The 26,620-nt window shown below is 40.7% G+C and overlaps 1 protein-coding gene across 1 annotated transcript; it reads right to left on the reverse strand.

The window, feature by feature from the left end:
- Positions 1 to 25,381, reverse strand: zhx3 (zinc fingers and homeoboxes 3). The gene is given in 4 exon segments (XM_036591359.1): positions 1 to 695; positions 3,682 to 4,931; positions 4,933 to 7,295; positions 25,067 to 25,381. Coding segments are annotated over 3 exon segments (3,492 nt in total). The 5' UTR covers positions 7,146 to 7,295; positions 25,067 to 25,381; the 3' UTR covers positions 1 to 666.
- Positions 25,382 to 26,620: the final 1,239 nt, after the last annotated feature.

Genomic DNA, 26,620 nt, shown 5'->3' on the forward strand with positions numbered 1-26,620 from the left:
GGCTTGTTAAATTTCATTTATTCTGCAAATATCTGTAAAAATTATACAACAATCCTAGGAGTACTCATACAAGTGAAACAGGTTGACACTTTAAACAATCATGATTTATTATTATTCTCCCCCTTGAGGAAAAATGTACATGAAGACAATGTGCTCCAGTATTGATGCTTCAGCTACGGAATACAGACACATCTCCTAGGCGCACGGTCAGCTGTGAATGTTCTGACAAAAAAGAGGGAAAAACAAAGCTCAGAGAGCTGTGCAGTATGAATCATGTACCGCAAATCTACCAAATGTCTCCTGAAAACAGTCTCTCAGTCCACTCTCGCAGTTCCTGTCCAGCAGATCTAGTCAGTGTATGTCCATCCAGTCCAAAGGCCTCTTTCCACTCTAATGTATTCCAGGTATTCCTCTCCTTGGAGCTGAAACGCAGCCCTAAAAATCCTGGGCGTGTATAAAATAGGCTAAAAGAGTCCTGCCTGTGGCTCCTTGTGTGGAGTGGCTGGTTGACCTCAGGGCGAAGAGTTTAAAAACAGGATCACTTCGGCTCGGATCCCTCCAGTGATTCGGTTACAATCACCTCTGCCATTTACACAAAACTCAGTAAAAGGCCACCTTGTGCTGCACATCCCACGGGGCAACACTCTGTCCTTCTCATCCACACATTCACTCGTGGTCCCTCTCTCCTTCAGACTCTGAAAAAAGAACACAGGCAGATTAGCAAAGGCACAGTTTACAATGGGGACCATTTTTTGCCTTTTTTTCGTCCCTGCTGCTTTTGTTTTCGCATTGTTCTCCAGTTTTCTCGTGTACAATTCCATGTGCTAGCTAGCTTGTTCTCCCTTTATCTGACCATTCTAACAAGCTGGGAGAGCAAGGTCAACCTGTGCTTCTAGTGTTGTGGTCAAGACAGAGACCTAGACACATCAACTCTGAGTCAAGACCAACACTTTGTAATAGCTGAGTCCAAGACAAGACTAGATTAAGAGGTTTTTGTTTTTTTTATTTTTTTCAGAATATAAAAAAGAAAAAAGGAGAGACAAATTACATTCATTATCTTGCATTATACATCACATATATTAATAAATAAAACATTCTGTAACTTATTTTGTCAAATATAGCCTAAACATATTAAATAATATTATATTTTATAGTCTTAGTCCAAGTTTGCGTTATAACTTTTACAGTATGTGGAGTTTCTTACAACTCTGAAAGGTTCTTCAAAACGACTGTCCATCGAGAGGTTCTTTACGGCAGTGGCTCTCAGGGCCCAACAGATTATCCCTATTTCTTGCTTAGGTTCAGCTGGAGTACAAAATGCGGACCATCTAGGGGATTCCTGAGAACCACTTTGATGACCACTGCTTTAAGGACATTCCACAGATTTTTCAAAATTCCTGCATGACTTCGTTATTAAGACGTAAACAAAATGTGCAAAATGCTCTGTTCTAGATAAAAAAACTTGCTGAGTCAGAATTGTTCACAGTGGTGATAGGAACCAGATGTCCACCACCAAAAGCTCCCTCACAAAGTTATTACATGAAGTGGTTATGAACATGCTGTCTAAAGTCCAAGACAGTGTTTTAAAATTCATGCAGGGCATTAAGAGACAAAATAGTCCTTAAAGAAATCATTTTTTTCAATTTACCACTAATTAATCATTATTAATATTATATATAAACACTCAGAAGACACGTGTAGGTTCACTGGTGGTTTTGAATAGTAAATAAAATGGCTACATCTGTGTTGTAGTCAAGGTGACCCCTGATCACCACCACTGTAAAGAAATCTGAGTCTCCAAAATGAACCATTTCATACCAAACCACTCTGAATGACTTTACATCTCAACCTCTGAATTATGCAGAAATTTTGAAAAACTGGTGGAATTCCCCTTTAAGCAACCAAAAGTGCAGTGGTTCTCAAACTGGTTCTTTAAACCTCTCCAGACTGTCCACATTTTCTGCTCCAGCCTAACTCACAATGCATAGAGAACCACTGTGGAGCACTGCCTTTCCTCTAAAGAACCTACTTGGTTCCATTTGGCATCCTTAATAACTTTTTTTTAAGACTGTAGGTAAAGATCTGGGAAGACATGCACCATTACTCGCTGAATGCCACCACAGTGCTTAGGAAGAGGCAATGATGCATTTGAAATATTCGATTAATTATTCAATTCATCGTAATTTATTATTCAATTAACCAGAAAAAGAACCAAAGCTAAAGTCAGCACTAAATTCATGGTGCCCTCAAACTTCTGAAACCAAAAATTCACCCTTGCATATATGATTTTATGATGTGACCTTGGCTGACTCCCTTTTGGAGTTTATTTTCCATGAAATGACATAATTTGCCTGCTGCTTAGCAATATCACAGTACTGATACACCAAGTAACAATGCAGTAATTACTTTACTCTGCGATTTGCGAAAATATAATGTGCGTGACAGAACTGTCAGCTGCCAACACCCACAACAGTCAAGTTGTGTAATACCGAAACAAATCACAACATTCTGAAATGTTGATTAAATTAATAAACCGTGAAATGATCTCATTGCCACCCAGCTAACGTTTCAGCAGACCTTAGACATTTATGACACGCAGGACCAGGTGAACCACACCTGAGCACAGGAGAAGATTTAACCACCGATTTGTTCGTCCTCTCTTGACAAACCTGATTTTCCTTACTGTGATTACAACCCCTTTAATTACATAAACACGGTTCTCAGAAATAAAAAGATCATGTGGGTTTTAGGTACCCAAACCAGTCATAATTCATTCTTACATGACCATTTACCAAACTCAACAACTTCGGATTAAACAGGCTTTTTTTTGGTGCTGTGTCTAAATTTGATATATTGTTTCTGTCAGAACAAAACTTCATGGTCTCTGAGAAGGAAAGAACTTTAACATTTTGACTCTGAATAAGAATTAATGGAACAAGATTTTCCTCAAAGTAATCTTGGTGCATGCATCATGACATTTTAACAAAATAAAGACCACACTCTTAAAAAAAGATGGTTCTTCAAGGGTTCTTTAGTAAAGAAAATGGTTCTATATAGAACCAAGAACGCTCAAAGAACCCTGTGCATGATTAAAAGGTTCTTTGCATCATGAAAGTCCTTTAGATTGACTGAAATGTGTGTGAATGTGCTACAGATGGTTCTATATAGAACCTTTTTTAAAAATGGCTCTTCTACTGTTTCAAGCTTGACACTGTAACCAAAAAAGGTTCTGTACAAAACCGTCTAAAGGACATTCTCCATCAACCTGAAGAACTCTTTCATGATGCAAAGAACTCTTTAATCATGCAAAGGCTTCTTTAAGTGTTCATGGTTCTAGACATAAGTATTTTCTTTAATAAGAAACCCTTAAAGAACAAGCTGGCCATTTCAAATTGTCAAAATATGAAAAACAATAAAAAAGAAAGTAGAAGGTTTTGTTTCTACAAAACAACATGCAAATGACCTCTGTTCTGATTGGCTTCCCTGTAGCTTCAACGTGAATGGGCGGGGCTAAACGGTTGTAGGGCGAGTAGGCGGATATATGTAACTGTACATCACAAAAACAACGAAATGGACTTGCCATGTATGATCTGGAGGAGGTGAAAGTTACTATCAAAATAACTGATTTATTTATTTATTTTTAACAATTTCAAATAAACAAAAGCCTCAAACAAGCCTCACCTTGCTTTGCGCCAGTATCTGTCTCTCCAGTCGTCTTCTTCGCGGTCTGATCTTTTGAGGCGAGGTTGGTCACCGACTGCTCCATCTGCTCCTCCTTCACATCCCCCTCATCCCGCTGCACTGACTTTAAGGCTGTCTTGCCTTTGGCTGCAGAGGGTGAAGGCTTCATCTCCACGGCTTCTGCGTCCTCTGACTTTGTCTCCTCTGACGGCAAGGCTGCTTTCGTTTGTCTTGTGAACCATCTCCTGACCAGCTCCTCGGACAGGCCACTTGACTTGGCTATCTCCTCCAGCTGATTCTCGACCAGCTTGCCATTGTTGTTCAAGTGTTCCTGAAGCATGGTGATGTTACCTTTCTGGAAGTCCTCTTCATCTACCATGGACTGATAGCTCTCCAGCCACTTGAGCTGACCGTTCTTCAGGACGTAGCGACAGTCCCCAAACCAGCGCACCACCTCTGGGCGAGGCAGGCCAGTTTTAGCGATCAGTTCATTGTACAGGGGGCTGCTGGGCCAGTGGGTGCGGGCAAAGGCTTGCTTTAGTAGATGAAGCTGTTCAGGTGTCTTCTTACCTCGATATGCAGTTTGGGGTGGTTGAGATGGAAGGGTGGATGTCTGAGATGCAGCGGGAGGCACTTTCGTAGTCTCTGGCTGAGGACTTCCCTCCATTTCCCCTTTTCCGTTGGATTCTGTGACTTTCAGCATTTTGAGATTGATCTTTATCGGGTTAACCTTCGGCTCAGTGCCAGACGCATCCTCCTTCTGCTTCTCATCTTTGACCTGCTGACCTGTTTCTGACAAAGATTCCTCAGTGTCTTCTTTAATGTCTGCCACCTCTTTCTCAACATCTTTCTTTCCCTTTTCACTCACTTCTCCTCCTCCTCCTTCCTCTTTTTCTTTCTCCTCGTCTTCCTCATCCTCATCCTCCCTTTCTGCCCGTTCTAACTCCTCCTTCTTCTTCTCTGCCGCCACTCTCCTCCGCCGGTCAGCAAACCAGCCGTGGATTTCACGCCGAGTCATCTTAGTCTCTGCTCGTAACCTGTCCACTTCTTCCCCGGATGGATCAGTGTCCTGGGCAAAGCTGGCCTCAAGAGCGCGAACCTGGTGGGGCTCCCTCTCCTTGTACCGTATTGCTGTGAAGTCTGGAGATGGAGGTCGAGGAGGACGTCTTGTTGGCGTGGGGGGCGTCGTCTGTTGCTGTCGTGAGGGGCTCAGAGGCATCTTTTGAGGGGTTTCTGGGCCTTTCTGTTGACGCAGCATTGTCTGAAACATCTCCAGCAGCAGTGGAGGCAGAGGCAGTGGAGCTGGCGCCGCTGGCCGCCGAAGTTTGACCACCAGTGCTTGACCTTGAGCCTTTCAGATTGCGGAAGTGGTAACGACGGTCACTGAACCACTTTCGTACCTCACGGACCGTCAGGCCAGTCAAATTTGTGAGCCTGTCTACCTCCTCCTGACTGGGGAACTGGCTGATGAGGAAGCTCTCCTTCAAGGCTAACAGCTGCTCCTGGGACTTTTTGGCTTTATAAAAGCTGGGGTCCAGGAAGCTAGAGGTGGGAAGAGTGCGCGAGTTAGCAGAAACTGGTGAAGGAGACTCAGATTTGCTGGGCATGCTGTCTGCGGTAGCTGTCATAGCCGGGCTGGAACTGGCTGTAACACTGGGACTACTGTTGCTGCTGCTGCTGCTGCTGCTCTTACTTTCACCGTTGTTCTTAGTGTTTCCTTTAACATCAGTGCTGCCTTTACTGTCCACACTACTTTTTGCAGTGTTGGCCTTGACATTAGTGCTGTTTTTGTTGTCAGTAACCGTTTTGGCATTACTGTTGCTTGATGCACTGCTTTTGCCATTAGTGCTTGGTATACTGGCCTTACTATTGCTGTTGCTGTTTATTTTGCCACTGCTGCTGCTACCAATGCTAATAACACTAGCATGGCTGCTGTTTGTGCTTACACTACTAATAATACTGCTTGTGATGCTGCTGCTGCTGCTGCTGCTGCTGCTACTACCACTTCCTCCGCTGCTGCTATTGCTGATGGTATAATTTCCACTATTGCTGCTTCCAACAGAGCCCACCACCATGAGTCCCTTGTCAGCTACCAGGGCAGCAGCAGGCTTTGCCTGCATCATGGGCTTAGCTGCAGCCTGCGGCTTGGGTGTTACAGCCAGGGCAACAGGAGCACTGCTGACCTGAATCCCATTAGCCATCATGGGCTGGGTGACAATAACCCCTCCTTGGCCAACCAGGCTTCCCTGTAAAATGTGAGGGATACCAGTTGTACCTAGGGAGGCCGGCAGGACTGCGATTGTTTGCTGAGGGGTGCTATGGTGAGTCTGACACTGCTGCTGACCAGCAGGGGGTGCCGTCTGTATGATGGTGTTAAACATCTTCCGGCGGGCATCCTCTATCTCCTCCGGTGACCAGCTAATTCCTTGCTTAAGCCTCTGTGCTGTAAACCAGATTTTGATCTGCTCCTCTGGGTACTTGGTAACCACAGTCAGATAGCAGAGCTCTGCCTTGGTTGGGTAGGGGAACTTACTAAAAGAGGTTTTTAGAAAGCTGCTGTTGTCCATGGATGCATTGTAGGTGGGAATGCTGCTTAGAGGAATCATCACTTTCGGTAAATTCTTGGAGCCTGATGCTGAAGAAGAAGAAGAGGAAGCGGAGGAGGACAGTGTTGACTGTTGGTTGAGACTCCGGTTCTGAACCACAGAGACAACTTGGGTACTGGCTGTTTTTAGCAAAGGTAACGCTCCAGAGCCGTTGACAATCTGTATCGCAGATGGCAAAGTGACCTTGCTCGCTGCTCCGTTGTGCACGATGGTAGGAACATGGGTGACTGTAACCGCTGGCGACTCTTTTGTCTCTACCTGCTTGACAGCGGGGGCTGCAGGCTCATCTGCGCCAGGGTGAGAAACCACAATCCTCTTGGACTCCGATTTGCCCTTGAGCATCTTCATGATGGGCGTCTTGGTGATGGAGATTTCCGACTCCTTTGAGCTAGTGCTTTCACCAGGGCCTACAATCAAGTTCTGCTCCACTGTGACCTTCCTGTCCTTCTTTTTCAGCTGAAGCGTGGTGGTCATTGTACTAGGGTGCACACGAGCATTGTGCAAAGCAAGCCCTTCAAATTTTGCAGCACTTACCCCACAGTCCACACAGAGGAAGGTAGGGTCAGTGCGAAATTCTGGGTGCCCACTGTAGACATGATCAAGGAATAAGTTCAGGTCTTGGGTCTCAAAATTGCAGGGTCTGCAGGTGTAAGTGCCACCGTCTTTATGTGCATCTCCTGCATCCTGCCCAGACGATTCATCCAAACTTTGGAAGCCTTTTGCACTTGGTTCCTCCTTATGGAAGAAACTGCTTTCCTTGGATGAGGGAGAATGCCGGCCCTGCTCAAGGTCATCCTGTAGATGCAAGGTCTTTACAGGGATCATGCAGGGAATTGTGGACTTCCTCTTGCTAGCCATGGTTCTTAATAAAGGTATCTCTGCTGAAATGCCTCAATCCAACTAAGACTCCACCTCTACAGGCTGTCCATGGATGGGAGATTGGTGTGGAACATGACAGTCAGTCCACAATGACTGTTCCTCCTTTTTTTAAGGCATCACAAAAACAGCCTGCAAAGGACGAAAAAAAAAAAAGTTTATGAGCAGCAAGATGGCAACAGTATCCTGCTCAGCTGAAATGTATTAGGACACTTTTAAATCAAACTGATGAATTGAGGAGACTGTTTGAATAAAAGACAAATCTACTGAGTGCATGCACAGTCTACAGATCCCAGAGTCGTGCCATTCAAAGGATGCTGACAGCAACTTAATCTGAGAAAGCAGTCGCTACTCATCGCACCAAACAGGACGGCTACTTTTATGTCTGTCCCTGACAGATTTTCAAAGAACCATTTACAGCCTCTCATTCTGTTTTTAGAGTGTGCTTACACATCCCCCACTTCATTGTTATTACTTTTCCTATACAAAACAAGACCCTAAAAGGGACAGCTGCCTGGCAATTATTCAAACAGAATATCTGAAGGGCTTCTACTTAAAACAGAGGCAGGCTAAAATGACAGCTAATTAATGCTTGAAAAGAGATGAAAGAATACCCCGCAAAGAAACCAAATCCTTCATTTTGCCTTTTCCTGCCACAAGAAAATAAAATGACCTTTAAACAACATGTACGCCTGCTTAATCAATTCTACCCTCTTTAACATCTTGACTTGCAATAACAGTTCCGAATGTAAACAAAAACAACTGTATTCAACACAGAAACACTCTCAACTGATATAAATCAACACTAGTGCTTACTGAAGGAGAGAAAAGTTGACCTTAATTTGTGTCTAAATAGTCTGAACAGAAAAAAGGCCACTACTGCATCTCTCCCAGTCTTCCTCACTACGAAGGCCAAGGCCTGCCAAGTACACAAGCTTTATCACTCTTAAGGTCTTAGTCTAATGTCGATTTACTCAAGGCTGCTTTTGGAGGAACAAATTCAGAATAATTCTGAGCAGAAACTACACAAAAAGTGTTCTATATACTACTGAAAAAGGATTCTTTGACTTGTAACAATAGTGGAACCCTTTTTTAGTGCTATGTAGACCAATTTTTTAATATGATTCTTTATAGAACCACATGTGACTGGCTACATTATCACAGAGAAGAATCTTTCAAATGCTTTCATGCAAAGATTCACGCATTCAAATGATTCTTTAAGTTCTTTATATAGAACCACTGCCTTTACTAAAGAACCCTGTAGGAACCATTTTTGTGTAAGGTGTAAGGGAGGACAGTATGACAATACTTATCACTATCTTGCTAAACTGCACCACATTTCATCACAACATGCTTTCTGAGCAATCATCAGTACTTAAAGAACACTGACCAACAACACGTTTCATTACAAATGGAGCAAAATTAGCCGTTTAATCAGTCCAGCTTTGCGAAAAATTGAACCAAAATAATTATACTCAGTGTTTGATTGTGTTTGTGGCACTTCTGTTTATTGTTTCAACTTATCAAGCCTCATAATATTGTGATGCATATTGTATATCATAAAAATGTATCATGATGCTATATTTTTGCTATACTTCTCATTCCGAGCTAAAATGGTTATGGGAAAGTTTTAAATTGGTCATCCTTATTTACTGTGTGATTTTACTCAAAACTACACACTTGCCAACACAACGCTGATGGCTAATAAAGTCAGACAAGTTTAATCACAAATCAGAAAAGGTGATCTTGAGATGTCATACTTTTAAAATTGGACTTAAATCCAACTCATTTTAAGTAGATCCTTACTGTATCTATACAAGTGTTGAAAAATAATAATATAATAATAATATAGTAATATTTTTCAACTTTGGTCTATGCTAATTACAGCATAGTGCACTCTTATGATGTTTAAAAGGGTGGGGTTTATTGATATATTCCATATAGCCATAAGTTTGAAAGATGGTTCTTAAAGGGTTCTTTAGTAAAGAAAATAGATCCATATAGAGCCATGAACACTCAAAGAACCCTTTGCCTGATTAAAGGGTTCTTTGCATCATGAAATGGTTCTTTAGATTGAAAATGTGCATGAATATGCTATAAACAGTCCTATATAGAACCTTTTGGAAAAGGGTTCTTCTATTGTTGCAAGCTTGACAACGTAGCAACAGAAAAACCCTTTTGGGTGTTATATAGAACCATTTTTAAAAAGGTTCTATATAGAATCATCTACAGCACATTCTCTATCAGTCTGAAGAACCATTTCACCATGCAAAGAACCATTTAATCAAGCGGAGGGTTCTCTGAGTGTTAATGGTTCTATATGGAACCATTTTCTTTACTAAATAACCCTTTAGGAACCATCTTTTTTGAGACTGTACAGATACATCATTGTTCAGACCAATGGGCGACAGCTTTACCAGATTGGAGTCTATACCTGGCTGCACCAAATATCAGTCTTTTATTCTTATGGCTATAAGGGCGTATATCAATCACCCCCACCCTCTTTAACATCTTGACCAGGCTCATTCTGAATCCAACACTCTCAACTGATTTAAATCAACACTAGCGTCTACAAAAGGAGAAAAAACAAATACTTCATAGTTGTAGTTAAACCTGTGTACTTGATTTGCATCTAAACAGTCCAAACAGAGTCTTCCTCATTACTAACAATGTCCGCTGAGTCTCTCTCAAGGCATTAGTCTAGATCTAGATTCACTCAGGGCAACACAAATTGAGAATAATTCTAGACTAAAACTAGGGGTGATCAATACAGTATAACACAGTACAGATACAGCAGAGTCTTTTCAGACACATAGACCAGACATCCCGACCAATCAGAGCAGTTCTTTGGGTGTTTGGGTCGATCAAGACATTCACACACAAACATAAATAACTTTGGTCTGGCTTCAATCCTGAAAAGGGAATTCCACAAATTTTGCAAAATTTTTGCATAATTAAACCTTGAAGATGTAAACAAAGTCATTCAGAGTGGGATCTGATGTGAAATGATTGATGCACTGTGGACAAATTGAACCGCCCCCCACTTTTTTTTAAACAACAAAAATTATGTTTTTTTGGGGTACAATTCCCCTTGACATCCTGCATGCACCTCTAAGCCATAAATTGATTACAAAAATAATTTCTAGGCCAAAACCTGGTCCCAAAACTATTGCAAAACAATGTCTCGGACATCAGGGCAGTGTATTCCTAACCATTTCATGTAATATCTTTCTGTGAGGGAGCTTTTAGAGGTGGACGTCTGGTTCCTGTCACCACCACTGTAAAGAAGTTTCACACCAAACCACTCTGAATGACTCCATTTATATCTTAACCATTAAAAATTCCTCTTTACCAGAACCTGTGACCAGAACCTAACCCAACTTCTGGATATCATCCAGCCCTGCTACTTAGGACGCGGGCCATGTTTTTAGGCGTCAAGAACAGCATGGTGGCGTATTGCTCCTTTTTGTTTCCCCGACTGTGAATTCACTTTGATCTCTTTTGGTAGTGTTTCGATCCCAGCGCCCGCAGAAATGGACAAAACAAGCCAGGATCTGTCGATATGGAGGGAACCCCTCTCTCGCTCTCTCTCTCTCAATATTTATTGGAAAGCCTAATATATCGCAATGTGAGATCCCCCCCCGATATTGTTCAGCCCTATAATTTGGGACACTGGCCATTTGGAACAGCGAACTGTCTTTGATCTCTTTTTGTGGCGTTAATATCCCAGAGCCTGCAGAAATGGATGAGGGAAGCCAGGATCTGTCGCTACAGAAGAAAATGATGAAGTCTAAGCCTCTCTCTCTCTCTCGATGGAAATGCCCTTTAGCTCCTCTGGCCGAGCCTTTACTGTCCCACTGCCACTCTGTTCTGCATGACGGGGCATAACCCTGCCAAGACTGCAGGGTCACATGACCAACACAAAGGGGCTGCGGAGAGTGGGCAGAGCCTGTCGTCCATCACGTGGGCCAGGCCCTGAGGGAGGAGGAACGAGGGAGTAAGGAGTAGAGGAGTGGGGGTTGGGCGGCCGGGCTTGAGCTTGGGTGAGCAAGAGAGTGTGTGTAGGTGTGCGAGTGTGTATGGTTGCGGGGGGTTTGGGGGTATGGGTAACTGTTACAGGACAACAAACAATGTTTCAAACACGTGTGCGTATCATTTCGAGGGAACCAGGTACAGTCATTTAATGAAGAATTGCTGTGCCAGTGTGTGTGTGTGTGCACACCGGGGGGATTGTTAACTGTCGCAGGTCAGAAGAAGGTCATGTTCACAAGAATTTTGATATCCATCAATAAACACTTTGATGCATGTTACTGGTTTGCTGTGGGTGTGTTTGTGAGCGGAGATGATGACAGTGGGAAGAAATCTCTTAAGCGAAAGTGAAAAGCTGATGTAGCCTGACGTGCCCGTGTATCACCCCATAGGATACAGTGTGGGGTGGGGCTTCAATAATTTGTCACTCACTGCCATGCGTTGGCATCTGCTGTCCGTTATTCACTTCGCTCTCCTTGGAATCAATGGCATGAGGACAGAAAGTACATTTTTTATGGGTCATTGTACTAAATCAGTCAAAACTGAAAACACTTTTGAGATTTTAACTAATCTTGGACTTTTGCTTTGAGTGACCCTATACCAGAATTTGTGTTTTATCAAAGTGTAAAAATGGAACAATCAATCAATCATAACACTGCTGATACTTTACCACATGTTCGAGCAGAAGTTAAAAACGCTAGCTAGTATACGACTACGAATAAAACCTCGTATCTCCAAAGTGACAACTTTACAGGAGAAGGAAAAGACATACTTTACTTTTAATGTAAGTCAATAGAACCAGACTTTTCCCCCCCAAGTCATTTTGGACCGTTTCTTTTGGTCGGTTCTTCATGAAATTACATTAAATGTAAAGGGCATTTTTAAATGTTGTCAAAAACTGAACAATGTAAAAATGGAGATAAAAGGTGTTGTGCCAACAGCAGCGATATATAAATAATGTATATCGCAGCTGCCATCAAAATTTTATGTGAAAACCTTACGGTCTAAAATTATGTAGAATAGTCTTGTTCATTCGATATTTATTGTTTATACATATGAATATATCATTGCGGTCTGTATTGTCCAATTGTTTTTTACAGCATTAGTAACTTCCAGCTGCTCTTTATTTTGTGCTCAAACTTCATGATGAACGTAGCAACAGAAGTATTCCAAAATTACTTGGCAAAAATCTGGTTCCATTAACTTCCATTCAAAGTTAGGAAATTTTTCCTTCTCCCGTAAAGTTACCGTTTCAGAGATACAATACAAATATATATTTCCCTTGGTGTGTGAGTTTAGCCTGGCTGAGAGAGGCTGTACGTGTGTGGTAGGGGTTGTTATTAACTGTCGCAGGGCAGAGGAAGCAGTGAGGTGTTTCTGTGAGGAATTTTCTGCCCTGATACGCCGCCGCCGCCGCCGCCGCCACCCCAACACCACCACACCTCCCTTTTCACCCTCCCACCCCCATCAACGATCACACGCTCGTTCTCTCTCGCTCTCGCTCTCCCCCACCCGCCTCTCCCCCCCTTTCTCCTCCTCCTCCTCCTCCTCTTCTCTGGCGCACTCCGAAGCCTCTGGAATGTTCCACCATGGACTGTTCAGCCAGCAAACCAACCTGAGAGCCATGCTGCAGTGTGAGCATGTTTAAAAGGTTCTCCAACCAAATCCCAAACGCACTAACAGGTACGCAGCCCTCATGGAAAGTTGGGACTCGTACCGGCTCACGTAACCCGAAGGGTCTGCCTGCGTATCTCATTTTGAAATTCCTGCGGAGTTACCGTCGCTCCGCCAACACGCTTTGTTGTCCTTGGTGAAACCCACACTCATCCCTGGCCAGAAAAGAAAAGCTGTTTGTGCGATCAACTCAAGCCAGTTCCAATCACAGATGAATTCCTATGACTCACAGGACTTGCAGGAAAGATTCGCTGAAGCCAACGTTAACGCTATAAAGAAAAACTCATCATCACGACTGCTGATCTTATTAAACATTGACAGTGAAGGTGAGCATGCATGTAAATAACACACACGATATTAATCGGACTCCACCTCCTAGGAGGCACAAATACGAGAGCGTGCGGCCTGTTTGGCAACGGGAGCCGTTCTCCTGAGAGGCGGAGAGGCTTGTGGGTATACAGAATGTTTTTGTTCCTTTGGAGAACGCATAAATAAGCCACGTCACATGTCCTGCACGTCTGCCGATCACCATACAGGACCGAGTCGCTAACCCCATACACTCCGAAACTCTCCCCCAACCCCCAACCCAGCCCACCCCCCTGTCTATTTTAGAAACACGGCACAACCAGGGCCTCAGAAATAGCGCTAGCGTTCCCATCCGCTCATGCTATGGGTGTAAAAATGTATCGGAACGTATCGATCTAGCGCTGGCACATCCATTTTTGAGTAGAATCAATCATGATCAATCAATCATTCAATTAATCATTTTCTGAAATATTGGTTTATTTTTTGATGTACTTTGATTTTGTTGATGAACTTTTTGAAAAGAAACGTAAAGCTAAGTGTACTGGATTTATTGTCCAGATTTCAACACCGGAAACAGTTTATTATGAAAAAGTTTAATTTTTAGAAGCACTTTTTTAAACGCCACCTTTAAATTGCTTCAAAATAAATCAAAACTGCGATCAACTATCATGATGCACCATATCACATGTTCAAGAATCATAAATTGAATCAGAAATTTACACTCATATTTAGGCCCAGATGGATGGATTGGAGGTAGAGCTGAAGTCGATTAGTCGATTCTTGATTTACTATACGCTCCCAGATAAATAGAAGCTACTGATGGTTTAATACTGTGAAATTGATGATGATGGTCAATAGATTAATCAGTTCTAGAGAAAACTGCTACTTTACGGTGGTGTTGTGACAAAGACAGTAAAACAGCAGAAAGCATACTGGTTTAATCAGGTGATTAATCGAATTATACATGATAGATTAATCGTTTCTAGAAATAATTGCTAGTTCATGGCAGCACTGTGGCGGCTCACATTAAGACAAGAGTGACAGATTAGTTGATTATAATGAGTGTTTAATGTTGATGCTATGTAAGAAAACGGCAGAGGGCACAATATTTCTATTAGAGAAAAACAGCATAAGGTATAACAGTTTGATTAGCTGATTAATAGCTGATTAATCTATTACGGAAATAATCTTTATCGGTGGTTGCATTACAACAGGACAAAGTGAGAAAAACAACAAAAGGTAGAATAGTTTGAGTAGTCGAATAATCGAGTGATGGTCAACACACTCATTGCTTGCTGATATAATCTTTAGCTGATGATGGCATTATGACAAGGACAGCGGAAGGCATAATGGGTTGATTTGTCGATTAATCAGTTTATACACAATAGATTAATCGACTATAGAAATAATCGTTAGTTGATGGCGCCAAGCAAAAGGAGACGAGATGGCAGAAGGCGCAACTCTTCAAACGGTCAAGTAAATGGGTAACAGTTGATGTATTCATCGATTATAATCGTTTTTTAATGCCAGGGCAAGGTGAGACAAAACTGCAGAAGGTACAATAGATCGAATAATCGATTAATTGATAGTGGCGGCGTGACAAGGACAGCAAGATGAAGAAACAGAGGGTTTGACTGGTTAGTTGATAGTTGCTAGAGTTAATAGTCACTAGATTCATTGACTATGCAAATAATCGTTAACTGCAACAAAGGGAAGTGATGGCACAAGTTGATTAATTGGGAAATAGATGAAAGATTAATTGATTATATAAAGAATCTTTAGTTATCATCCTAGTCGGAAGTGGCCAGTTTGTGAGTGTCCACTCTGCACAGTGTGTAAGATATCCCCCCCTCACCCCCCGGTCCCCCCACCTCAGCGTCTGCCTGGCTGCCTTTCCCCTCCCCCACTCCCGCTTTCCCTCAACAAGTTCGGCCCAGTCTGCTGGGAGACAGGTCGGCTACACCACTGGTGTGTTACTATCCCCATGGCAACCGGCCACCCTCAACCCCCCCAGACTCTCTCTCTCTCTTTTACACAGACACACACACACACACACACACACACACACACACACACACACACACACACACACACCCCATTAGGTTCCTGGCTCTCGCTGGCTTGTTTTTTTCCGCACGCGGCTGCGAGTTCAGGCCGCGGTCCTATTTCAGCGGTTCATGTGTGGTATCCGTGTCTTTCTCCAAGGTGTGGTCGTCCAGCGAAAAAGTTATCGTCAAATGGCCACGACTCTCCTCCTCCGAGTCCTGCCACAGCTCACCCTGCCCAATCCCCTCTCTGTTTGAGCGGCAGACTGAACTCAGTTTGCTCGCTTGAGCAAGAGCGCGTTGCTTAATTTCATCTGATCTGACAAGAACATGCTGTGCAAGTTTCTGTGCGTACGGGTCAAACCAAACTGTGTATCGGCACGGTCAGAAGAAATATGAAACAGTTTTAGTTTTCAAAAACACCAGCTGTCCCTTACACTCTGTGAACATTTCATGATCAACAGACCAACAGAAATGATGCAAAAACTAGTCAGAATAAAACCTTAAATCGTTAAAATTCTTCACTTTAACGTTAGCCTTTTCATAAAAATGGCAGTTGTTTTTTGTGTGTGTGAATATTTCATGATGAATGGACCAATAGAAACTCATTAACGTACATTACGTACACTGGCGTGACGAATGTAAGCCCACAAAGTTACAATTTTGGAAATATGAGGTTTTGTTTGGTCCAAAGTTACAATTAAATTACCACACATTAAAGTATATAATACTCATTAATATGCATCAAAGTTAAAAACGACAGCCTTCTCCTAAAAAGTTACAACAACAGGAAATCTGCAAAATTTCATGATAAACAGACCAACACAAAAGATCCAAAATAGCCTGAACCTAAATCGAATTACAATAACTTACATTAAACATAAGAACGTTAGCTGTTTCATTTAAATGCCAGCTTTTTCTGAGAATATTTCAGGATGAACGGCCCAACAGGAATGGTCCAAAATTACTTGAAACGAAATGAATATACATTAAAAGTACATGGCCAAGAGATTAATTTATCATAATTGATCAGAAAGCAGCAGAAGGCATAACCATTCGATTAGTCAATTATTCAGGCAACAGTTGATAGATTAATCAACTATAGAAATGATAATCAGTTGACAGTGATGGGCAAAATGAGACAAAACGGCTGAAGGCAGTTAGATTAGTCGATTAATCGGGTAATAGGCGTAAGACTGATCGATTACAGAAATAATCATTGCTGGATGGTGGCAAAGTGAGACAAAACAGCAGAGGGAATAATCAGTTAAACAATCGAATGATAGTAAATAAATGAGCTACTTACAGAAATAATTTTCAGTTGATGACAGGGTCAATTAGTCAACTACTCGGCTACATACAAACATATTAAAGTGCCTTTTTAGTAGATATGAGCTTCTCAAACAGTGGTCATATTTATTTAGCTGCTGTCGGGACAAAACTTCATATCTCAATTTTTGTCGTTTTTCATTTTTTGACTTAATTTGAAAATGCCTGTTGTCCTTTATACAGTGTGTAAATATCATGTTGAAAGGACCAAAATAAACAGCCCAAAATGACTTGGGGAGTCTGGTTCCATTGACTTACATTAAAAGTAAAGAAGGTTTTTACCTTCTTCCTGTAAAGCTACCATTTTGGAGATACAAGGTTTTGTTCAGACAACAGTGATTTATATGGTGGCTTTGGCTACTTTGGTCTTTCACAGGTTAAACAGGAGCGCCCTACTTCTGCCCATGCCAAGAAGCTTCGGCCCACTTTGACGGCTTAATTTGCTTTTCAATGCAGTGGTGTAAAAACACTCTGGAAGGGCCGTCAGCATGTTCACACCAGCCAGTTCAAAGGTCCTGATCAACACTGGACTGTGATTTGGCTTTTTGACAGCAAAGGCTGTGAATCTGCAGTGTCCAGCACCTAAGGTGTTAATGCTCAGCTTAAAAAAAAAGGGAGAGGGAGAGGAGGGAAAAAAAAAATGGCGGCACACCACGCGCTCTCCGGTCCAACCTAAAATGGCTGACATCACCGTCTCCTACCCAGCGAGAGCCGGTGCAGTGCCAGCTCTAGCTGACCAAAACCAGCGAGCTCAGAACTCAACGGCCCGCTGCCCTCCGCCCCGTTTTAGACCCGCGCTGAGCTCAGAGCGTGCTCAGGGAAGCCTTCCAGCTCCTGTTTGGGGATTTCTTGTACAACTAGACTGTAAAAAAGAAAAGAAAACAAACACTGACCCCTCAAACATCAGTCATATTCTCTCTACTTCTGACAGAGCATCACAATGATGGGCTTCAAGTTAATTTTAGTGTTGTCATATTTTGCTTAGTGTTGCACAACAAACCGTCCCAAAATACGCCCAGTCAGACTTACAAAAACAGTTTAAGTCTAACAACTTGCAGAGTAACAGGCCAGGCAGTACTATGCTGCGCATCAAATCACGGCCCAAAAAAGAGGGAGAGAGAGATTTCTTGTTAACTCGTTATTAGACTGTAAATAGAAAAATAAAACAGACACTGACCCCATAAACCTCTTCAAACAGTGGACACCTTTCTGCTCCTGACAGTCCATCGTAACAACAAGCTTCAAACTCAGTTTAGTGTTTTTATTATGCTTAGTGCTGTGCAAAACTGTGCAGACCGACAATAAAATCATTCAAATCTAACAACAGGCTCAGAAACAGGGCAGACTTTGGTGTGGCCCAAAAATGGCATGCTCAAACAGGTGACTTCTTGTAGACTTGCAAGTAGACTGCAAACAGAAAAATACAACTGACCGCAACAAACCCTTCAAACAGTGGTTACATCCTCTCTAGTTCTGACATCATCACAACTAGCTTCAAGCTACGTTTAGTGTTTTTTATATTGCCTGTAGTGCTGTGCAAAACTCTGGCCCAAAGATGTGTCTAAACAGACTTACAATAAAATAATAATCTCACAAGCATGGTAATAGGACCCACATAACTTTAGGGCACATCAAATAATTGCCAAAAAAATGGGACATTCAGGGAATCTTCTGAATTTGCAACCAGACTGTAAAAACTAGTAGTGTAACTGTAAGTTTCAGCGTTTTTATGATATGCTTAGCATCATACTGGCTCAAAAGCATCCGGTTAGACTCACAATAAAACAATGTCCTTCAAGTTCAATTTAGTGTTTTTATTATGCTTAGTGCTGTGCAAAACTGTGCACACTCACAATAAAATCATTTAAATCTAACAACAGGCTCAGAAACAGGGCAGACATGACTGCTGGGCATCAAATAATGATGTGATCAAAGAGGGGATTTCTTGAAGACTTGCAACTAGACTGTAAATAGAAAAACAAAATAGATAGTGACCACAACAAACCCCTCAAACAGCAGCAACATCCTCTCTGCTTATGATGTCATGACAACCAGCTTCAAGTTCAGTTTAGTGCTTTTATATTACGTGTAGCGCTGTGCAACACTCCGGCCCAAAGCATTAAAATAACTGAAATCTCACAAGCATGCTAACAGGGCAGATATAACTTTGGGGCACATCAAATAACAGCCCAAAAATGGGGCATTCAGGGTATCTTGCCAGGTACTGTTGGGAAATTTCTCCTTAATTTGCAATCAGACTGTAAAAAACTACATAGTAATACACGACAGTTTCAGTGTTTATGATACGCTTAGCTTCCTAATGGCTCAAAAAGCATCTGGTCAGACGTACAATAAAACAATGTCTCTTATGTTCAGTTTAGTGTTTTTTTTATATTATGCTTAGCATTGCACAACAAACTGTCCCAAAATACAACTGGTAATAATTTAAATTACTTAAAAATAATTTACATTTAAAATAATTTAAAATGTAGCAACAAGCACAGTTCCGAGGCTGATATGACTTTGGTGTGCATCAAATAACAGGCCAAAAAAACTCAAAGAGGGGATTTCTTATAGACTTGCTGGACTGTAAAAAGAAAAACAAACCCCTCAAACAGGGGTCACATCCTCTTTTCTTCAGATAAGACAGCATAACAACAAGCTTCAAGTTCAGTTTAGTGTTTTTAAATTATAGTTTGCATCACGCTGGCCCAAAACACTGGTCAGGACAATAAAACCTTTTAAATATAACAAAAAGCACAGTATCATGCACTGATCATGATGACGTCCAAGTTCATTATTTTTTTTATATATTATAACCAACATTGCACGATAAAACGGCCCAAAATAAGCCTGGTCCGACTCAACAAAAACTCAAACAATTTAAATCTAACAAAAAAGCATGATAACCGGGCAGACACAAGTTTGGAGTCTAAGCATAAAAACAGCTACATCGAACAGCAAAGAGAGTGTTTTCAGGCCTTTTTTTGGGGATTTCTCTTCAATTTGAAGAAAAAGAAAAGATTAAGGATGGAGAATATAACAACGTTTTATTCCTATCTTGATAAACTACATCACAATAATGCTTTTCTAAGCATATTCTAGATATTGTTAATATTACCATGAATTAATTCACTCATTACTAGTTATCTGCCAATTTGGGGCATGCAACAGGACAGTATGATTTTGTTATCATAATAAATTACATTCCCTTCAAACAGTTGTCACATCCACAATGTCTCTCAACATTCAACTTTTAACGAGGCTGAAGTCGCTTCTCATTCACCCGCTTATTGTTTAAATTTTCCCGTTCCACCTTAAATGATGCCTTAGGTGCCAGAATGTAACTGCTGCACCATTTAAGGTGGAACATCATGTTGTGCATCGTGTGATATGAAAATGCCTCTGAGCAACGTGAATAAATAGGACTATACCAAAACTTATAGTCCTTCCTTCCCCTACAAACACGATCATATCCAGCCTAGTTCTAACAGGACGTCTTGATTGATGAGCTTCAAGTTAAGTTTACTGCTTAGAACTGCACTATAAACCGGCCCACAATGCTACTCACAAACCAATTAAATCTAACAACACACTCAGTAACAGGGCAGACCTGACTCCTCAAATAGTGCCCCTGCTTTGTTTATCTGCAAGCTGTGTAGCTGATTCCAATGTTTTTAGCATGTATGCTAACAGAATGAGTCTTTTTGTTTTATTGCCACCCAAGAGAAAATGCAGCTTTGTTTGACTCTACACATGATTCTATGTAACTGCAGACAACTGACTGAGCAAACATAGCTGGGAAACGAGATGACTAATGATTTAATTTGGCCCCTTAAGCTTGTACTTTAATGGTTGCATATGATGAACTAAGAAATTGACTTTGAGTTAAACACAATTATTTATAGGGCAATTCATTATCAGGTAAAATTTCACAATTGTGGCCTACTGCTCACTGAATCTTTCCAGATCCTGTTTGGGGATTTCTTTTAAAATTGCTAGATTGTAAAAATAAAAAAAATAGGCTATACAAAAAAAAAAAAAACAACCACATTGTTTTGCATTCTCAAAAATTTTGCGCAAGTTTTTTGATTCCTTGCAAAAACCACTGCACTTGTAAAACATTTCCATTATTACCACTGATTTATTTATTTTTAAAATTATGGCCCAATAAACCTGTCAAACAATGTTGTCTACCATAACACTGTGTTGCACAACAAACCAGCCGTACAGGCACGCTAACAGGGTTGGTGTCGAAATATAAGAACAGGCAAACCCCAAAAATGGACTATACAAACGTCGCACACACCAACAAACCCCACAAACAGTGGTCACATCCCTCTCTACCTTTAATGGTCATCAGCATGATGAGCTTCAAGTGTAGTTTTTATTAGTATGGTAACAGGATTGACATGATTTTGGGTCCAAGCATGATGCCACGCTCATATAATCTTGCCAGGTCCTGTTTAGAGATGTCAAAAATGAAAGAGACTGTACAAAAAAGCCTGCACTAACCCCAGTGAATGCAAACAAACAGTTATCATATCCTGTCTGCTTCATGATGATGATGTGCATCAAGCTTAGCTTTTCATATTACGTTTAGTGTTGCGCAATACTCCAGCTGGCCAGACTCAGTAAAAAAATAAAATAAAATAAATAAATAAATGTTTTCCATTTCTACACAGCGTCTTTCTTACACTCAAGGTTGATTTTCAACATAAATATATGTATATAATAAAGAGGGAAAGTAGGAAGAAGAGAAATGAAACTGTTGTGAGAAGAGGTCAGTTTTAAGGTGAGTCCTAAAGTGGGAAAAGGAAGAGCAGTTGAAGTTTTGGGGGCCACATCACTAAAGACTCTGCTACCCCCCTATTAATGCCAAACTGGTCTTAGAGACCACCAGCAGACGAGCATTAGAGGACCTGACAGTGCAAGAAGGTACATAGGTTTGACTTTGACCTTGAGGTCTAAATGTAAAAACGGGTGCGTCAAATAGCAGCGCGATCAAAGAACGTTATCAGGTGTCGTTTGGGGATTTTTCATAGATTTGCAACCAGATTGCAAAAAGAAAAATGAGACAACATGGGCGCAGCATGCTGACCTAGGCCTGTCTACTTCTGAAAGGTTTAGTTTAGGTCAATTTTTTAATATTATGCTTAGTGCTGAGCAATAAACCGTCCCAAAATGTCCCTGATAACACATAGGTCACCAGCAAAAACAGCATATGTTGTGTTTTGGATGCTGATGCTGGTCAAACGCTTGGTAACCAGCACAGACCAGCACTAGACCAGCACAGAGTTCATGCTGGTCTCTCAATAAAACAATTTAAATATATTTAACAACTTACAATTTAAAAATAACAACAGGCTAGAGCGGTCATGATCATCACATATAAGCTGACAATTAACTGTCAAATAAATAACCGACATTTAAATGGCCTTTTCTTGTACATTGTGTGCATCTATTAAAGTGACACAATTGGCTTAATAGGCATTTTGCTTTCTAGCTACGTTTACTCATCCGCTTACACTGTCGAAGTGAAACACTGATACGATTACATCTGCTGTTTTGTTACATTTACACTTATCTGCCTCAACCCAACAAAGCTTGTTGCAGTTCAATATTACTGTCCAATCTAAGAACTGTGGAAATTAAGCTTAAAGCTTAAAGGACAATATCACTGATTTTTAACATATTTCTTAATAATTAAATGGTTCACATGTAAACAGAGTCATTTGGAGTGGTTTGGTGTGAAATGTTTCATTTTAGAGACAGCAGTGTTATTATTACTAGTTTTATCATCATTGTTAATGATAGTCACTCGTCACCTGCTACAGTCCTTCAGGAATAAAAACGTCCACTCTCCACTCTGCCCTTCTGACACTAGACATTCATTTAGCAGGCCATTAGCGTCACGACCATAACCTTCACTGCTCTATAGACAGGACATCCCATTATGGCAGTCAAGGCCGAGAGTCTGAGCATGTATGGAATGGCATTATTGACATTATTCCCCATTGTACCACCACACTGAGCTCACACAGACCATCACATGACCTAACCTTCTGCACCCCCTCCCCCCAAGCTTTTGTATATTTGAGAAGTCAGTGAAAACAACATGGACTTAATTGTTGATGCTAATAGAGACTGTTCTTCTGCCCTGAATGCTCAGATCTTATCATAACACAAAATATATACATAAGTCTATTCATTAAAATAAAAAGAACCAGCTTATTTCATGGATTCAGGGATGGAAGAGCAGGCCTACGTCATTATAATGATGCAATGTGCTGAGGAACACCTATCAGCCGATTATTAACTCATGTAAAGGCAGTGCTAGAAGTGCTCAACAGTGAAAGATTGAATTCATGGACGAAAATGACCACAAGACAACGAAAGTACTACGAATACACATCTAAAAGGGTAGAAGGTATATAACTGAGAGGACTTTCAGCTGTGCGAGCTAAATAACTTTGTACACCAAGTGTGTAGGTGAATGGAGGGTGGTCCCACCATTATAAGGACACAGGTAAATGTCTGTGATGCACTCAGAGTACAACTATACTCGAATAGAGGCACTATTATAATATTTATCGTTATTGTGATAAAATCAGTGCCTAATAAGTACTGACCAACAGCATCTGCCTGTAATTTGCCCTGTTGAACCGAATTTAGTGAAACATTGCATTAAAAAATTCCTGCATTCATTCAGTTCAAACAGTGTTTTTTAAAGGGCTCATATCACTGAAACTCAAATTTTCCTTGCTTTTTTTTAATGAGTTGGACTTTCAAAACGTACTGTCCAGTTCATACATGCAAACTAAGCTTCAAAAATAGCCCGTTTTTGAAGTCTCTGTTATTGTGATGTCACAAAAACCAACGCACTTACATATAGCCTACAACTGCTTAGCCCTGCCTGTTAACACATATGAGTAATGTTTTAGCCTGCACTGCTTTATGAATGAGGCACAGCCAATCAGAACAAAGCTTATTTACATATGTCAAGTAACAGTAAAAAAGCCAAGCAGAAATGAACTATGACTCTTTTTGGTATAGAAACTCACATAAAATTACAAAAAGACAAGAATATTAATAAAATACACACAAAAAACTGTAGACCCCTTTAAAATTATTATGCCTTTAAGATGAATATGTAAATGAGCTCTGTTTTGATTGGCTGCCCCATATTGGTCCTCATTCTAAAAGCAGTCTAAAAAAGGCTGCTTATAATTTCAGTGTGAATGGGCAGGGCTAAAGCACAACAGGGCTGAATGGGTGGATATATGTAAACGTGTCAATTTTTTGTGACATCACAAAAACTGTAAATTCAAAACAGGTCTGTTTTTCAGTTGTGCAGCTCACTGGTCTTCATATCACAAAAAAAGACATTATATACCAAATAAATATCTTTTTTTTCCCCCATTTTTCAAAAAAGTGAGACCAAAAACGTAGTTTTTCAATGACGCTGGCCCTTTAACTGTAGAACTATCTGTGCTATTCTTGGTCTGTAACAATTTCTGAAACCTCAAATATGAGAAATATTCAGATGTTGTGAATTGTCTTTAAATACTCATATACTGTATTTTTGCCAAACTGTCCTCCCAGATTCACCCGATGGTCCACTGACCACACGTTTAAGTGGGGCAAACATGTACATACTCATACGCATCACTCACTGGACTAACTGTATGTACTAATAAGACAACATTCTTAAAAAAGATGGTTCTTTAAGGTTTAGGTCTTTAAGTTCTTTACTACAGGCAACGGTTCTATTTAAAACCGTGAGTTCTGTACAGAGCCAATTCATACATAAATAGTTCTTTGCATGATTAAAAGGTTCTTCAGACTGATGGAGAATGTGTTCTATGTGGTTCTATACAGCACCAAAACAGGCTCTGCTATTGCTACAAGCTTGACATCGTCAACAAGAGCAGCAGAGCCCTTTTTGGTGCTTTAAAGAACTATTTCAAAAAGGTTCTGTGTAGACTCATACACAACACATTCTCAATCAATCTGAAGAACATTTCACCATGCAAAGAAGCGTTTAAGCACCTTTTTAAGCACCTTTAACCACCTTTTTTTTAAGTTTGAATGAGATGTGATGGTGAATCACACAGTGGGAAATGCTGAAAGCAGTCCTGCTTTTGCTCTGATTCCTGAATTGTGGCCATCTGGACTGGCCTGTGCTGGGGCTACTCACCCACTCAGCCACCCTACCCAGAAAAAAAAGCCCCCCCAAAAACTGGAACCCTCCTACCCCCTCACGACTGTCGCCATTTTATCCACACACACACACACACACACACACACACACACACACACTCTCTCTCTCTCTCTCTCTCTCATACACACGAGGCTGAAGTTGGCCTCCTATTCGCCAGCTTGTTGTTCGAATTTTCCCGTTCCACCTTAAATGGGGCTTCGGGCGCCAGAATGTAACTACTGCACCATTTAAGGGGGAACGGAAAAATTCGAACAACAAGCTGGCGAATAGAAAAGAAGCAGTTAAAGTGAACTCACCGTTTCCTCGGGTCCAAGATGAGCGTGAGCAGAGCCAGGTTTACAGAGAGAGAGAGAATAAATGAATGAAGAGATAGATTAGTGAGAGAGGGTAATCTCTCTCTGTGTTTCTCTCTCTCTGTGTCCCTCTCTCTGTCTCTCTTCGTTTCTCTACGTTTCTCTGGGTCTCTCTCCCCCTCACTCTCTCTAGTTGCAGGTTGTGTGTGTGTGTGTCTCTCTCTCTCTCTCTCTCTCTCTCTCTCTCCCTCTCTCCCTCTCTCTCTCTCTCGGCCTCCTCCCGCTTCTTCCTCCTCGCTCTTGTTTATCCTGACTGCACTGAAAGGAGCGAAGAGAAACTAAACGCACCCTGCGGGTCACGTGGTGCGTGCGTCATCAGAAGCCCTGCTGAGCTCATGGAGCAGCAACACAGCCATGTGTACAATCCAGCTATTTTATTTTCACGTTTAACTCTATTGTTGCTGATGTTTATTTAGCTTGGTTTACGTATTTGTTTACGTTTTTAATAAACTTTATTTTTTATTTAAACTTTATTGTTTATTTATCATTTTAAAAATATTTATACTGGTATGTTTTTCAATGTGCTTTTATTTTATTTTCTTTATTTATCCCATTCTCTAACTTGTCTATGTGTTTGTTTGTTTTATATGTTATTTTGTTGTTACTATTTTCTAACTTATTTGTGTATTTGTTTATGTATTTGAAGCAATTTTCTTTTCTTTTATTTTACTTTATTGTTACTGTTGCGTTCTAACCTTCATATTTTTGTGTTTTTTAAATCATTTTATTTTATTTTTTTTCGAACTCATTTATCTCTTGTTTATTTTTTATCCATTTTACTTTTTATGTTTTAATCTAATGGTACTATTATTTCTATCTTATTTCCTAGCATATGTATGTATTTTTTATTCGTTACATTTTATTTTTAATATTTTTTTTACTGTTCTTTAAGCTTTGGCTTACTAATTTGTCTGAGCTTTGCGTTTTAATTAAATCTGTTTCTATAAGTATTTTATTTTATTGTTACTGTTGTTTATTTGTCTTATTTTTTAACTATTCCTGTATTAATTCAATTTAGTATTATTTTGTTTTAAATGATAAATGAATGAATGAATGAAACAGTAAGAGAGCAGTGGAGCAACCCTTAAAACGGGAGGGAAAAACACTGAATGTGTGGTGAAGGTAATCATTGGGAAACACTGCCCCTCTGTGGCACTGCTACAGGAGGTTAAATAGTGCTGTTAAAGGAGGAAAACACTATAACTATGATCAGCTCCCTGTTATTAGTTAGGTTTCCTATATTTATCTCAAACCCCACTATGATCTGAGACAGTTTATCTGTATTCTGCTCCCATGGCCTGCTGTAGAGAGGGGCACTAGATCTGTAGTCCGTACAGTTGAATGCCAAAGTTGAGCACCCCTGATTAAGTGACATGTGTTGTTGATTTTCTAAGAGGAAATAAAGTAACACATCCTCTACAGAGGACATACTTAAATATGTTATTTTTTCTGCTAATGTTTGGGCACAGTTTCTGTTTATTTGCCATTTTCACTGGA

Source organism: Colossoma macropomum, unplaced genomic scaffold (assembly GCF_904425465.1).
Source record: "Colossoma macropomum unplaced genomic scaffold, Colossoma_macropomum, whole genome shotgun sequence".
Lineage (NCBI taxonomy): Eukaryota > Metazoa > Chordata > Actinopteri > Characiformes > Serrasalmidae > Colossoma > Colossoma macropomum.